Source organism: Photinus pyralis, unplaced genomic scaffold (genome assembly GCF_008802855.1).
Source record: "Photinus pyralis isolate 1611_PpyrPB1 unplaced genomic scaffold, Ppyr1.3 Ppyr1.4_LG1, whole genome shotgun sequence".
NCBI lineage: Eukaryota > Metazoa > Arthropoda > Insecta > Coleoptera > Lampyridae > Photinus > Photinus pyralis.
The window spans coordinates 65,964,665-65,981,165 of NW_022170249.1; the positions used below are offsets into that span (position 1 = coordinate 65,964,665).

Here is a 16,501-nt window from a genome sequence, read left to right on the forward strand (position 1 = left end):
TAAAGCAATCCTCATAAAAGGCAAATCGAGTTCATGGAATGAAAAATTCAAACTATTTCATAGTGTTGTCCAAGCTACCGCTCTGCATGGAGCTGAAACATGGGCCGTTTTTAAACCGGAAGGGCTTGAAGGAATACTCACCAAGTATCTCAAAGACGTTCTGCAATGTCAGAAAACTACCCCTAATCATATGCTCCGCCTGGAAACCGGCGCGAGGCATGTTAGTAACTTCGTATGGGCGCGAGCATTAAACTGGTGGATGAAAGTATTAAAACAAAAACCAACGTCTTATACGAATTTGCTTTATAATCGGTTGAAACACCTCGACTCCTGGGAACGGCTGAATACAACTGGGCATCACAAATACGTCATTTTATAGAAAATCTGGGGTATGGGAACACCTGGCTACAGCAATCGCATCATATGACTAAAAGTTCTATCAGAAATGTAATTGACCAACACTTGACAACTTTAAAATCTGCAGATATCGAAACGAATACAAAATTTAACGACCACTACAACAAATTATGGCTATGAAGCATAATTATGAAATGTCAGCATATTTAACGTTTAAAGTCCCAATTATAAAGATCAGAACAGTAGCACAACTCAGACTGGCTTACAAAAATGGGACGCGCATTCTAAACTGTGTTTATAATTATATACTTAATGCATAATAAGATCATTTTGTTTAAATGAATGATATTAGTTGATTTACTTATTTTTATAGGACAATGGTTTCTTTTTTGTCATAATTATTTAGAAATTTATAATTTGTTTAAGTTATCTATCATATGTATCTTTTCAGTATGTTCAAGCTTAATTAATCTCTCTCTATTTCTTTGTATGAGGCATTGCCTTAAAACAAATATACGTTTATTATTATTATTATTATTATTGTGAAAAGGAAAGAAAGTTATCAGTCAATGATTCCAATTGAGTAAGATGGTACAAATGTACATTAATTTTAGGTATACTTTACCAGAATAAAGCTTATTTTATTTAATGTTTTGAACTGTGCTAGCGACATAGGGATGAAAAGTTAATTTTGTTGTTGTTTGTTTAGATAAAAAGCTATTAAATAAGAGAAGGACCTTTTATATAATTGAAGATTATGCTTAGGGATTGTAATAAGTAAGTCCTTTCTGAGTGTCAGTTCTGAACCGTATTTTGTGAACGAGAAATTGTGGGCATTTATTGACAACTATTTTATATCTTGTCGCGCCATCACCGATAGATATTGTAGTATCCAAATTGGCTGGATATTTTGTCGCTTTATTTGGATTTGGATAATTTGGCGATAAAAATTGGAAACAAAAATTCAAAAGATTTGAACAAGTGGTCTCTAAAAAGTTGGAATTTGGATTTCTTGGCGGTCCCTTAAAAAGCGTAGTATAAGGATTATTGCGCCTCGTTCGCCTAGAAGCTTCAAGCTTCAAAGTGAGTAACCGAAAGACTCCCAGAACTCAGAATAAAGTCCCTCCAAATTCCGGTGCCGCTAGGGGAAGGAGGGGGCTTTAAACGACCCATTTTTCAGTTTTTCGCTTTTAACTCGAAAATGGTGCGTTACAGTGAAAAAGTTCTTCAGTACAAAATGAAAGCTTATTAAATTTGCTACAAGTTTGGTTATATACATTTTTTCGAAAACTGAACCGTTTTATGGTATTAATGTCCTCGTACCCATCGAATACAACTGCACAATTGGAAGAATAGTGATTTATTATATATGAAGCATACTGCTCACAGATAAAAGAGAAAGTGGTCCCAACATTCCACTTGACTCTGTGAAGGAGAACTACAGTGTAAATCGTTTTGAGGTGCACTGCATCCATGCACACAGGGAAAGCCTCATAGAGAACAGATTTCTTCGTTTTCCTGAAGCATCCTTCGTGGAATAGAGTCATGGGGTATGGAGATAACTCGTACTTCAACAGGTTCGGACTATAGGGATGTTAATGCTGTACAGGTTTTATTGTGACGATTTTCCCCTAAAATGACCGGGGGAGGATTTAGAAGCCAAAAATATACGAAAAACGTGAGTGAAAAACAATTTTGTTTAGAAATTACCACCTTTCCGGAGCCGGTAGCACGAAAACGGTTCAGTTTTTCGTAAAGATGTATATAACCAAACTTGTGGCAATTTTAATAAGCTTTCATTTTGTACTGAAGAACTTTTTCACTGTAACGCACCATTTTCGAGTTAAAAGCGAAAAACTGAAAAATGGGTCGTTTAAAGCCCCCTCCTACCCCTAGCGGCACCGGAATTTGGAGGGACTTTATTTTTTCTTGTTCAGGGAACCTCTCCCTACACATTTCTGAAAAAATTGGAACTAGTATTTTTAGTTCCTCTGATTTTCCTATTTTGACTGGACTATAACAAAGTGACGTAACCCTATCTTATTTTTGACGGTGCCCGAATTAAGGTTCTTCAGAGTAGTATGTTATAGCCGTTTCTAAATATGACCTTGAGATTACTAAAAGGGCATTGCCTTCGTTTCGGGTCGGTAAACTTGTGCTTAAAGTGTATTAACCTTCGTGTCGTGTCGTTTAAACTCGTGCTGCTTAAAGTGTATTAACCTCAATATGGCATTGACCTTTATTGTAGTTTAAATTGTCCGTGAGAATGACCTTTTCTATTTAAAGGTCGTTCACCTTAAAGGCACTGACCTTTTGATAAAAGGTTATTGACCTCGTTGTCTGTTCTTAAACCCTTTAGCTTAATGGTTTTGATCTCCGCTAATTGCGCATAGTGGGGCGCAGTAATTATATAGCCCACTCGTCGTGTAGATCAAATAATCATGGCATGGCTAGCGTATGCGGAGCAATCGTGGATCAAGGCGATAGATTTTGTAACAGCGGTAGAACGCCTTAAGCAAAAGTTTTCGGCGTTAGTATTTGACGCCGAACATGAAGCAATATATGGCAATGGTGAATATAGTGAGGAGGAGTGTCTGGCCATCGCTAAAAAATACGAGTTGGGCGAAGAAATATGTGAGAGTTATTTAAACAGTAAAATATGTGAGAAATGTGTAGTACGCAGATTGATAAAGGCCAATTTAGAACAGTTTATTAGTGAGTTAAGTGATTGGACTGAAAATGAAGAAGAGAGTTACAATTGACGAAACACGGAATCAAGTGTACATAATGGTAGCGTGGTCGTTTGCTTACGGTAAAGCACGAAGAGGTTCGTGGGAAACAGTCGCGCTCGATAGATTTCGTTTCCGAAATAAAATCGAACAACTTAGTAGAGTTTTGTCTTCGGTATTAGAGAAAAGTCATCGGGACAAAGTCTATCGTGAACGATTCGCCTCCCCTCCACAACTTTAGCAATATAAATGTAACTGCAGTAGCGCTTAAAATTATTCCGACAACGTACGCGAACTGGTTAAAATGGATCTTGATACACTGAACAATACCACTTTCTGCAAGCCGTTCAAAAATGTAAAAGATCTGGAGGTGGGGGAGAAATATCGAATCATCGGCATCGATACAATCAACACAAAATATGGAGACCGGGTAGTCGTGGAGACTGGAAACTTTAAATCTGTGCTTCCCTTACGTTTCTACAACTACTTTAAGGAGGATAATCGTTTACAAACATTCAAAGACTCCTTAGCCAATAAAGAGGTATACATAACAAGTGCTGGATCTGCAGGGCAAACGACTAACTTAAAGTTTATGTAAATAAAATATTTGTGTATTAGAAATGTAAATAAACATGATATAGAAAAATTGTCTTTCACTTCATAAATATACTGTCCATCATAAAAATACCTCAGTTTCATCGTGATCCTCAAGGTGTGCTGTTCCTATGAACATGGATTCTAAAAATAGCTGCAATAATAACTACCTTACGTGTTCGTGTTGGTGTTGTAGTCACAGTGCTACACCTTCACCTCCCCAAGTAGATCATATGCATAATAAAGCGATCGAAGAACGCTTAATCGATTGTACGTCATACGATCTCTTGAATGGTCAATACATTGAAATCGGATATAGTACACATCTTAACCTTACACCAGTTTTAAGAATCGCAAGCTCTTCCGGCGGTGCTATAGTGCTGGTGAAGGAAGATTGGGAAACGCTTCTAAAGTGGCAAGCATACCTTGAAATGAAATTTCTTCGATCTCATGAAGTTGAAAGTCGTATTAATTGGTCGAATGTCAAAGAAGAAGAAGATATCGAATATGATCAAAGTGAGGAATCGCTTAATATCAATATCACAGTTTACTACAATTGGGAATCGGTAAAGGATGCCGAGAAGATGTTGAAAAGTGTAACAATTAAACGTGGCAACCACTTTTGCACAATGAATAAGAACGACATGGAAGAATTTTTCAACTTAAAAGATATAATCAATTATCGACTAGAATTATTGGAAACTTACGCGCTGCCCTGTTTCTATCAAAACATCATTGAAGAGGTGAATAACTACCGACACTTTCGGAGAATGGAATTTGGTGACGATGAGGACAACGATGACATCTATCGCGATATTGAGAATGTGTTAAATTATAAGTACAATGTAAATTCGCACAATACAGTGTGCATGATGGAAATCCTACACTATCGACCTACTTATTTAATGTATCACATATATCAACCTCAATAAACGTTATTATTTTATTAGAGCGTTTTCATTTGATGGACGATTTCCTATAAATATGGCAACTAATTGCCACACTCCAACAATGTTGAATCGGAAGCGGAAGTGTACGGATGGGAGTGGCTTGGTTAATACTCTCATAAACAAACTTCCAGTTGAATTACATATTCCCGGCTATCAGTATTGCGGACCTGGTACTAAATTAGACAAAAGGCTAAGGCGAGGAGATCCCGGTATAAACCCACTAGACGCTCAGTGTAAGGAGCACGACATTAGCTATAGGGATAACCAGGACTTGGAAAGTCGACATCAAGCAGATCGCGTTTTAGAGCGAAAAGCTTGGGAACGATTAAAAGCTTCCGACGCAAAGTTAGGGGAAAGAGCGGCAGCTCTCACAGTAGGCACAATCATGAAAGTGAAACGAAAGTTAGGAATGGGAGTTAAGGGGAAAAGGAGCAGCTTATTGAACCTGCGTAGAAAGATTGCTAAGAAAATGAGGAAAAGCGGAAATACCGCGAACATAATAAAATCAGCTGTTACGGCCGCAAATTTGGCCGTTAAGAGATTAGGGGGTAGGCGAAATGTGAGCGTGCCTAGAATTATTCCTATACCAAAACAGGGGGGCTTTTTACCATTTTTGATACCCTTATTCGCCGGTTTATCAGCAGTAGGAGCATTGGCGGGTGGTGCCGCAGGCATTGCTAAAGCAGTGAATGCTTCTCGTGATGCTAGTAAAATGCTGGATGAAACTTCGCGTCATAACCGTACGATGGAATCAATAGCTATAGGAAATAAAAGCGGCGGTGGTCTGTACTTGAAACCGTATAAATCGGGAGGCAGTTTGGCGTTGCATTTAAAAAAAAAAAAAACTTCAAAAAATTGCCAAACCGGCCGTTGACCGATGTTGATCTACGTAAGCATGCAAAAGGGAGGGTACCATACTTTAGGGACGTGTTTATGCGAGATCATATGCCTACAACGCCATGGAAAAATGAAGCCGGTGTTATTAATTTAGATAGCCAAAGTGGGGGTGGCACTCATTGGGTCTCTTCAAAAAACGCGGTGGACGAGTTTGGTACTATGATAGTTTCGGTAATATGCCACCACCACGAGAAGTTATCGAGTATTTCCGCGACTGTAAAATTTATTATAATTACGAGCAAGAGCAACAATTTGGAACAACGAATTGCGGCCACCTGTGCTTAAAATTTTTGTATAAATAACACGCATATTATCTCGGTGTCTGTAGTCAGAATGTCGACAACCTTCAGCATAGAGGGCGTTGGAAATACAGCTAGTCATGATTTTTATCCACCCATAGAACTTCCTTCGGAGAAATTGTACGTAATCGGAGTGGTCGGTTTCTATGGCTGTAACAGTATTAGAAATATTCACGCGGGAAACGATAAATTCTATTATAGAAGAGGTGATAATTCACACGGAATAGCAATTCCGCACGGTGCATACGAGTTGGAAGAACTAAGCGCGTATATAAAAGCTCGCATTCCAACAAATCGCTTTAGTTTACGTGCAAATAACAATACGCTCAAGTGCGAACTTAGCTGCGACTTTGATATAGATTTTACTCCAAGAGACTGCATAGGGCGCATGCTCGGTTTCGAATCGAAGATATTAGAAGCGAACGTTCTACATACATCTGCTTTAGATATACAAATCATTAAACATACCAACATTCACATAGAGTGCAATCTCATCACGGGATCCTATCGAAACGGAAATCCCGCTAAAGTCCTTTACGAAATAGACGTTTCTGTTCCACCGGGTTACCGCTTAGATAAAATTCCCAGTAATACTCAATATTTGGAAGTAAATACCAGTAGAATTAGTAATATAACCATAAAGTTGACAAATCAAAAGGGGGAACCAATCGATTTCGGGGAAAGTGAGCCATTTACAGTACGATTAGAGTTAAAAGAATATGGGGTTACGTATTAATCAAGGTCCACTGCCATCCTTCCTCAACACTATAAATAAACGAAGCAACCGGAAATCGAGTTATTCTCAATCGGGACAGGGCCCGGGCACACTAACGCCAGCAGAAAAATATTTTTTGGAATCTATTGGACTGAAAGTCGGAAATGGCGGCGGCTGCAGACTCGTTAAACGTCTTTCAAAGCGCACGTTTTGATGAGACCATAATCAAGACCGATATGCACACCTATCTCCCATACGGAGGATCTTCGAACTTTGGGCTTTCCAGTGAAATCCGTATATTAATTCAAAATCAAGAACTGATAACCGCCACATACGATAGCTTCTTGTACATAGAAGGAAAAATTGAATGGAGTCAGTCGCAAGGAGAGGGTGCCATTGCAAAAACGTGCACCCTAACAAACAATTTCGCGCCATTTCTTTTCGAAGAAATTCGCTACGAGTTGGGAGGACAAAAAGTGGACGTGTCTAGGAATCCTGGAATTACATCCTCACTCAAAGGATACGTATCGTATACGTCTACCGAAAGCAAAGGTATGCAGCATTTGGGGTGGTCACCCACAAACGAATCCGTTCAAGTAGATTACAACAAGAGCAACAAAGAAAAACATTTCGCTGTCTGTATACCGCTAAAACATTTATTCGGAAGCATGGAGGATTATCGCCAAGTTATCGTGAACATGCGACAAGAATTGGTGCTAATCCGTGCTAGAAGCGACTCCGATTGTTACATGGGAACCGCCGACGATGCAGTAATAACGTTAACCAAAATTCAATGGAAAGTTCCGCACGTGACGGTTAGCGACAGTGCCAAAATTGGCCTATACGAACGGATCAATAAGGGTGCAACAATTACAATACCTTTTCGGCAGTGGGAACTGTACGAATTACCTGCATTGAAACAGGCACAGTCGGATGTATGGCCAATCAAGACCTCAACTCAATTAGAAAAACCGCGATGGGCAATTGTGGCATTTCAACGTAGCGGGAGGAAGTTTTCGCACGAAGCGAGAGCGGGCGATTTCGATAACGTGAAAATTCGAAATCTAAAACTGCATCTCAACTCTGAAAGTTATCCGTACGAAGCGATGCATTTAGATTTTAATGCAAACAAGTACATAACGGCATACCAAAACTACGTAAACTTTCGACGAGATTATTATGCCAAGGATGAGCAAGACGCTCTGTTTGACTATTTGTATTTTAAAAGTTGTCCAATCTTTGTGCTGGACTGTTCGAAACAAAACGAATCTCTGAAGCATTCGACTGTAGATGTTAAGCTGGAAATGGAGTCGATGGAGGCCTTCGAGGCGGGAACGGTTGCTTATTGTCTGATCCTGCACGACGCACTAGTTCAATACAATCCTCTGACCGGGGAAGTGAAAAAACTATAAGTTGTATTTTTTTAATGTATAAATAAAATGTAATGATGAAAATGTTCGTAGTTTTATTATAACCGCCTAAAATGAAGGTGGTGACGCAGGAGCATAAGCTGCCCATTCACAATCTAGATACTTTTATAACGCCAAATGTGAAGCGCAAAAAGCACGGCGAGTTACTTCCAAATAGCATAAGATGCTTAATCTGTGGACCTTCTAATTGCGGTAAAACAAATACGATGCTCAGTCTGCTTACTGAGCCCAACGGTCTACGCTTTAAACACGTGTACGTCTATTCTAAATCGCTGAATCAGGACAAATATAGGCTTTTGGGGGAAATTCTGAAGCCGATGAAGGATATTGGCTTCTTCACATTTAGCGAGAATGCTGACATTATGGAACCAAATGCGGCTAACTCTAATTCAGTTTTTATTTTTGACGATATCGCTTGTGAAAAACAGGATAACATTAGAGCGTACTTTTCAATGGGGAGGCATAACGCCGTCGACTGTTTCTACTTGGGTCAGACGTATTCTAAAATTCCTAAACAATTGATTCGAGACAATGCTAACTTAATTGTCTTATTCGAACAGGACGATTTGAATTTGCGACACATTTATGAAGATCACGTCGCTCCCATCATAACAATGCAGCTCTTCCGAGAGATGTGCTCGGAAAGTTGGCGAATTCCTTATGGCTTTATGGTGATAAATAAGGACGCGGATGTGCCAAACGGTCGTTTCAGGAAGGGTTTCGATCACTATATAATACCATGAGAACGTGTTTATTATTCAGTTGGAAATAAACAGCTATCAAGACAACAGCTTCCAAAAATAAACAGCTTTCAAATAAACAGCTTATTGAGAAACAGACCCCTGTTCCATTGTATCTGTTCCCTTGTTTTTTATCTGTTTACCTGTTCTGTTGATCATGGATAATAAGGAGATGGCCTTGAAACGGCGAATAGTTCAGGCTCGTAAAGCGATACAGCAAAAGTACAATCGTCTCAAAACGGATCGTTTTATTAAAGAAGTGGAGTTTGTACGAACGTATAAACCACTAATTCAACCGCTTTCCCAGATCGTAAAGAAAATCGAACCGCTGTCATCATCATCATCGGTTATTGAGACGAAAAAGGAGGAGCCAGAGGACGAAGTATTTACATCACCTCCTAAAAAACCTCAATCTCCTGCAAAAAGAAAGTCACCACAACAACGTACGACCCCTGCGATACCTTATTACTCGCGACTGAGACGAAGGCCCTCTTCCCTTACCGAGATCAGTCCGCTGGCTAGACTTCCCTACTTTCAAAAATATCCGCCTACCGATATTAGCCCCATGGTTAGACCTTTTCACCCCACGGCTACTCCTTCATTGAGACAGCAGCCATCATTTCTACAGAGTACAGTAATAGGAGAGCATCAACCGGAGGAAGAAGAAGAAGAAGAGTCCTCTATCGCATCATCATCATCTGTATCATTACTTGATACGCAAGCTTCGCGAGAATTTTTGGAGCAATACAACCACCTACCGCGTATATACGTCGAGCGCATGATAAGAGATACGATTAATGCAATTGACACGACCTTTGGAATTCATTATAATGTTGAGACGGATAAGTGGACAATGGGCAACACACCGGTGATGATTAATGGTGACGATTTGATGATTAACGGCGTTCGATATAAGGGTACAGCAGGCCTATACGAACTTATCATTATGAATGAGCCGGATGAATCGCTAGTATCCAATCAGGATAGAAGTAACTATAAGCAGATAATAATAGCAACTCATGTCGCACGACGCAATTACGATCCAACCGAACAGATTCGGGGCAATAAGAGCAAAAAGTATACGCTCATAATAAAGCCTCTATTAAAGGAGGAGGAAGATGCGAAGAGGGGGCGTGCGAAATCGGGCAGTGGAATTACTCTATTCAAGGAACTCGACCGGCCCATCGAATACAAATACTGGAATAGCGTTCATGAACTGATAAGGGACTTAGAGGTTTTATGGGGCGAAAAAATGGCAGGAAACACTGGACTAAATAATGACATAATATCAATCGTTGAAGAGCTGTACGAGGATGGTTACATACAAAAGCCCACGCAGCGATTTTTATGTCAACTAGTATAAATACTCCTTTTCCCTCGTTTCGGTTACATTCACCATGGATAAATTCGGACGATCGCATACCCATGCTCAATTTGGAAAACTGCTAAAGACAAAATTTTCCATTACTGATGATACTATAAATGTGGAACGTAAGAGACTAAGTAATGTTGAGGATCCTATTGACCGCCAGGATGCTCTAACCTTACAACATTATCTATCAACAAGGCTGGATCTGAATGGAAATCGGTTGATGAATGTGGCCGATCCAGTAGACGATGGCGATGCCATAAATAAAGGATACTTTATATATAATATGCAGATCGCCAAAGCACCTGTAGAAGGTCTTCGCAATTACGTGGAAGTACTAGAGAAAGAGTTGAAAGCGGTCAAAGAAACCTTGCATAACCTAATAGAGGATGCAGCAGGTCGTAAACGAGCTACATAAAGCGGCACGCAAAAACTTCCCACGTAGGCGTACCGTTATTAAAGGGTTTGATGATCTTTGGCAAGCAGATTTAGCAGAATTTATACCTTACGCTAAACAGAATAAAGGCTACAAATACATATTAGTAGTTATCGATTGTTTCTCGAAATATCTGTGGACGAGAGGATTGAAGACGAAAACGGGCGAAGAGGTGACAAAAGCTATACAGGATATTTTCAAAACTAGCAGGCGTAGACCACAAAATCTACAGACCGATGCCGGGAAGGAATTCTATAACAAACCATTCGCCAAATTGATGACCGAAGAACGCATTAATCACTATTCCACGTACAGCACAAAAAAAGCTGCCATAGCCGAGAGGGTAATAAGAAGTATAAAAACCCCCTTGTACCGACAGTTTAGTTTACGTGGAAAGTATGTATGGATCGATGCAATCGAATCAATCACGAGCGAGTACAATAATCGTATACATCGAACAACGGGTATGAAGCCTATCGAAGTAAAAGCAGACACACATCTGAACGCCTACAGCCACATCAAGCTCTTCAACAAGAGATATCGTTTTAATGTTGGCGATGTTGTTCGAATTAGTAAATTTAAATCCATATTTGCGAAGGGCTACACGCCCAACTGGTCCAGTGAACTATTCAAAATTGTAAAAGTACAAATAACCAATCCGGTTACTTATTTATTGGAAGACATGGAAGGTAAACCGGTATTGGGAGGATTTTACGAGCAAGAGTTGCAGAAAGCCATGTATTCAGATGTATATTTAGTTGAAAAGGTACTGAGACGCAAGAAAGACAAAGTGTACGTCAAGTGGTGGGGATTGGAGGAAAAATCTTGGATCGATAAAAATGATTTAGTGTAATAAAGTATTGTAATTCTATTTTTTTTATAAATAAAACACAAAAAACGATTTTTTGTTCTTTTATTTATTTACCATACAACATATTGCTTTTTTTTCGTAGTAAAACAATCTCTATTAATTATCTCTAATGTTTTTTCGTAATCGCTTAGCAGCGTTGAGGGCCAAATGCCACTATCAGGACCACATCTCCAACCAAGAAGGGCATTCTTATCTTGTGTGCCAATTTGAATGTTGTTCAGTAGCCACTCATAGATTTTTTTATGGCGAGCGTCTTGACGTGGGCTAAACTCATAGTTAATATTGGATTCTTTACAAATATCAATAAATATTTGCAATGCATTACAGTTTGCATATTCGGCAGCTGTACAAATGGCATCGTTAATAATGTACAAAATATCCTTATAAGTATTACTAATAACATTATCTACACTAGTCGCTCCTAAATCTACTATAAACATCTTAAAATATAATGGTACACTAGAAGCAGTAGTAGCAGCAGTAGGAAAACGATCCCCGTTTGCAAGTGCATAATGTTTCATTAAGTTGTCAAGCTCGATCTTTTTATGCAATAATAACTGAATAATTTCCTTGCACGCACTTTTCGATTTAGCGCACCAATTGAAGCAATCGTCAGGAATAACAATGTTTTGTAAAATTTTATTGATGAGGAAGTAGATGTCGATAGAGAAAGTAGTGGTGTTTAACACAACACGTTTCAAATGTTCAACATATGTTGCGTGGGACGCCCGACAGACATCTTTTTCTAATCGTCCGCTGCTCATCTTGACTATACACCTGAAAATACACAGAAGAAACAAATAAAAACACCGACAGAGCGAAGAGGATTGTGGAATTTATACCGATTCGTTGGCGTAGTGATATCCCCAAGGACGGGTATTGATACGGTCTAAACAGATTAGTCGTTTATCGTCGTGCGGGCTCAGTACCACTTTGTTTTGCTTGATGGTAAATACGGAATGTTCTTGCGATCTTATTAAATGCTGAGGTCGTTTCACGGTCGCGTCGTTAAAGAGACAATTTTTATAATCTTCTAAAGTTATCTCCCGAATACTGGCGGATGTTGCCCCTTTGGATTTTTTCAGTACCTTACCGTCTACATGGTAAGCGTACATCTTGGCTCGTAGCCCTACAAACTCCAACATTATCTTACCATTATTCTCGTCTTTCATCAGACCCGGGACTTTTTTGTTAAGGCGTGGAATGCCGAAAACGTTATCGGGGCTATAAGCTGATGTATCAAATTTATCGCAGTTGTCTTTTATGGATTGATAAATGTCGGGAACTGAAAAAGAATATATCAAACTGTCTGTGTCCGTGTACAAAAGCTTTGCCCGATCCTTGAACTCCTTCAAAATAAAATTGTAGTGAAAGCCATAAAGGAAAGTTTTAGAAACGTCTAAAACCGCTAAACCTGCGTAAATGGGTTTATTAAGCAACACCTCCAAACGGTTCATTTCAATGATCGCTATGTCCTTGTTGTCACCAAAAAGGGTACAACTGTTAAAATTTGGTTTGGAGATATAGGCACGGGCGCCGTAACGGCCTTCCCATGCCGTCACCAAATGTACATCTTTATATTTTCTGACGTTTTCCATCAATTTCCCAAACACGTTATTTACCATTTGCTTATAAAAGTTTATTTCAAAGTCATTTTGAGATTGTTGCCTCATTTGTGTATTAAGGTCGATATACTTTTTCAGCCAGGGCGATTGCCGAAAACGTAACACACGATTAATTTTAACAAGTCGCAATCCATGTTTTATATACAATTTTAAATTTCGATAGTGCAACACATAGTTTTGTTTTGGGTATAAAGTAAGCATTAATTTTTTTATTTTAGAAGCAGGGGGGGTCATGTGTTCGGGTGCCAGGGGTAGATCGGAGTGACTGGCGTGCAATTCCCTGGGATAATCAAGATCACAATCCAAAATGTATCCGATATCGTCATCATCAGGATGGTTTACAATATCTAACGTATCAAAATGATCTAAAAAGCAGAACTCTCCATACGGCAAAAATTCGCACATTGTAGCCCCATAAAGAGCATTGACGTCAAAATAAACTAAATAGATCGATTCAAGGTCGGGACGGTAGCCGTCTTTCATATATTTGTTGTTGGCCTTCGCGTATCTAGTGGAACATTGAGTGATGCCTCCTCTAATACCCTTCTCAACGAACATAACCTGATCGATGTCTGTTAGAAGTTCCAATTTAACCTCTGTAATTTTAAGCATGGCATCGAATGCTAATCCCGGAGCAGTGTAGTAATGTAGGGGATCGAGTTTGTAGGTTTGTAGGCAAGTGTAGCGAAAATTTTCAAATATATCGGCCAAAAGAAGCACGTCCGTTTTTAAATACAGGTCTGAGTATTGGCCAAGGGTTTGAATCGAAAACGAGTTCCATACATTTAAAGCGTGTCCATAATCTTCATCACTTACACCGTTGTTGGTCAAAAGACTAAAAAATCGATGTTGTGGTGGCATCTGAGTTTCATCTAACTTTTTCCAAGAGTCAATATATTCGTAGGGAAAAACACCCTTTCGCGTAAGCAAATTGAACTCCGTTTCGTTTCGACTTTGCGATCTTGTTATGGTTTTCCTATCATTTCCTAAGTAAGAAGATAATTTGTCTATGCTACTGCTCATGAACCTAAAGGAATCGATAAATCGAAAATTTACATGTGTACCCTCCACGTATTTAGTAAAAGAAATGTATTTTTCTTTATTTAAGGGTAAAAGTTTAATGGGTCCCGGTATACAGGTCGCTAGTTCACCGATAAGGAAATGTGCGTCGTACCCGCTGAGGTTATGAAACACCACAGGAATTACACGAGTATCTTGATAGTTTACGTTGCATTTTTGGTGGCTTGGACCGCGATATTTTGAAGTAAAATGGCAATGATCCCGGCAACGAATTTCATTTTCCAAAAATGGATGTTCACATATATGACATTGAGTGGCATTCTCGAAATCTTGGAGTTGAGCCGCGCTTAATTTTTCCATGGGTAGGGGATTATTAAATATGTTATCAGCCCAAATCGCAATGGTCCGTAGCTGATTAATAAACCAAGTTACACAATCCGGGCCTCTATACAATAAAAATTTAGATAAGGAGTCATCATAAGCACATTTTAGATAAAAAGCAATGCTAAAGGGTATATGCTTTTGAAACAGTTTAGTGTTTCTATTTTCATTGCAAAGGTCATCACATTTCATCAAAATGCTTTCAATATCAGCATAAATAGCAAACGGCACCTTTTCCTTATTAGAAAAGTGGGAAAACTGTAAAAAATTTTCATCGTAACTAGGCAATCTCACTGCACATTTATTTACCTGATGACAACGAACGGTGTGCTTATCCAAGAGCATATTAGAAGAGAAGTGGTTCAAGCAAATGTTACAAAAAAATTTTGAATGGCAATGATTTGACAATTGCGAGGACAATAAACGCGATAAATTTTTAATCCAGGCAAAATGGTAATTTGTACGATTAGCAGAACGATTAACGGTTGAATCAGACGACAACACCAATAAATTTATTGTCACGGTAGCGTTTTCGTGGTTCGTACTTAACATGAAAGGGAGTACGCTCCTCCTATCCAAACAATATAAATTAATTGCGAGGTTATTTAGTCGCTCAAATTTTTTTATGTCGGTCAGTTTAATGGGAAATTGAATAGATCTACGATTTAGCACTTCATCAAAATGAGGATAATTATAGGTTTTGTCGGCATTGGATAGCGCGGGGTACAAGGCCGAGACCACGGACCATAAGAAGCAATATTGATCATTATTCTTTACATTAATAATAGCTCTTTTAAGAGCGAGAAAACGAGGTAATTTGACATAAGTGGAGAACTTTCCTACTCTAATAGGGACATATTTATTTATGTTAACTTTTAAATAGAGAATTTGGCTCAAAGCCCACCCAGAATCACATTCTTCGAATGATCCAAGCTTCGTTTGCAATCTATCAATCACCTCAAACTCGTACCATTCTCTCAGATTGGTTCCAATATCTATGACGGAGTTTCTAGTTGCAAAAGTTTTTAAGTCAACATTAAGGTTTTGGGGATTAATAAAATCGCAAGCAAGTATCACGTTAACTTTTAACATTGAGCTCTTCAATAGCTCGCGCAATTTTCGTAGAACTATATCATAGGCACGATGTAAAAATATTAAGGGATCTTTGTCTCTTAAATTGACAATAATTCCAGTAAGAATTCTCCCTTGAAAAGAAGAATGTAGAGGATGCCATACGAGATTAGGGAAATGGGAGGTAGTAGCACCATCGGTTGCGGAAGCACTAATTCCACAACCCTCTTTTTTGGATACACTTCGTAATTTATGGTGTAACAGAGCCAAATAGAATTTAAGTATCCCTAAATTAGCTTCAAGCCTAATAGGGTTTTCATTGGGACTATCTAAATGAATCCTATTGGTAATTGCGTTTTCTACTATACTTATATTATTACGTAAGATCACAAGGTGTCTAGAGATTTCCGATTTGCTCTTTATTAATTTGACAGCGTGTCGTGTAAGTCGAACTATGTCACTGCTAAGGGACGCCACAGACGTAGTCGAAGCTGTCGACATACTTACACAAAAACTCAAAATTATCCAAGTGCAAGCAACGAGTAAGTTGGTATCAAATTGGTATCGATTCGCGATCACCGACACTGTACGGAATTGCTTGTGAGTACGAGCGTAGCACCAACCCAGTAACAAAAACACCAAAACCGCACTTGCTGCTCTTAAAATTCAAATTTTTCGTGGTTTCTTTTAACAAAAAAATATTTTTGTGACTAAATTCGGAAAGTGTATACTATCTGTCATCGAATGATATAAACAAACAGTGTAGAATTTGAGGAATTTCAGCCAAAAAGAGTAATTACAGTTATTTGTTAGGTGCGCTTGCATATGTGCGAAAAAAATGGATAAATTATTCCGCTATGGAGGGTTGCTTTTTCTAATAGGTACGTAGGAACTCATTTTCTGCTAATTGTTAAATTGGAAATTGTATTAAGACTGTAGGTACGTTATTGTTTCCCAATTTACAGGTCTTTTATTATAGATTCGCGCGCTCGAGATTGCAGGTTCATTACCGTCTTA

At 38.8% G+C, this 16,501-nt stretch overlaps 3 protein-coding genes across 3 annotated transcripts in view; 1 reads left to right on the forward strand and 2 right to left on the reverse strand.

Annotated features, from left to right (window-relative positions):
* LOC116166072 (bromodomain adjacent to zinc finger domain protein 2B) overlaps positions 1-220 on the reverse strand; it is a 29,859-nt gene extending 29,639 nt beyond the window's left edge. The window contains exon 1 of the mRNA XM_031480907.1: positions 54-220. Coding sequence (XP_031336767.1) covers positions 54-220 — 167 coding nt within the window. The remainder of the gene's footprint in view (positions 1-53) is intronic.
* Positions 221-6,705: 6,485 nt separating this feature from the next.
* LOC116166083 lies at positions 6,706-7,953 on the forward strand. Its single transcript, XM_031480918.1, has one exon. The coding sequence runs from the start codon at positions 6,706-6,708 to the stop codon at positions 7,951-7,953; it is 1,248 nt and encodes a 415-aa protein (XP_031336778.1).
* Positions 7,954-11,495: 3,542 nt separating this feature from the next.
* Positions 11,496-15,791, reverse strand: LOC116167864. The gene is made up of 2 exons (XM_031483451.1): positions 12,230-15,791; positions 11,496-12,164 (listed from the first exon to the last, which is right to left on the reverse strand). Exons 1-2 carry the CDS (start codon positions 15,503-15,505, stop codon positions 12,093-12,095), a joined length of 3,348 nt encoding a protein of 1,115 aa, XP_031339311.1. The 5' UTR covers positions 15,506-15,791; the 3' UTR covers positions 11,496-12,092.
* Between the last annotated feature and the right edge of the window lie 710 nt (positions 15,792-16,501).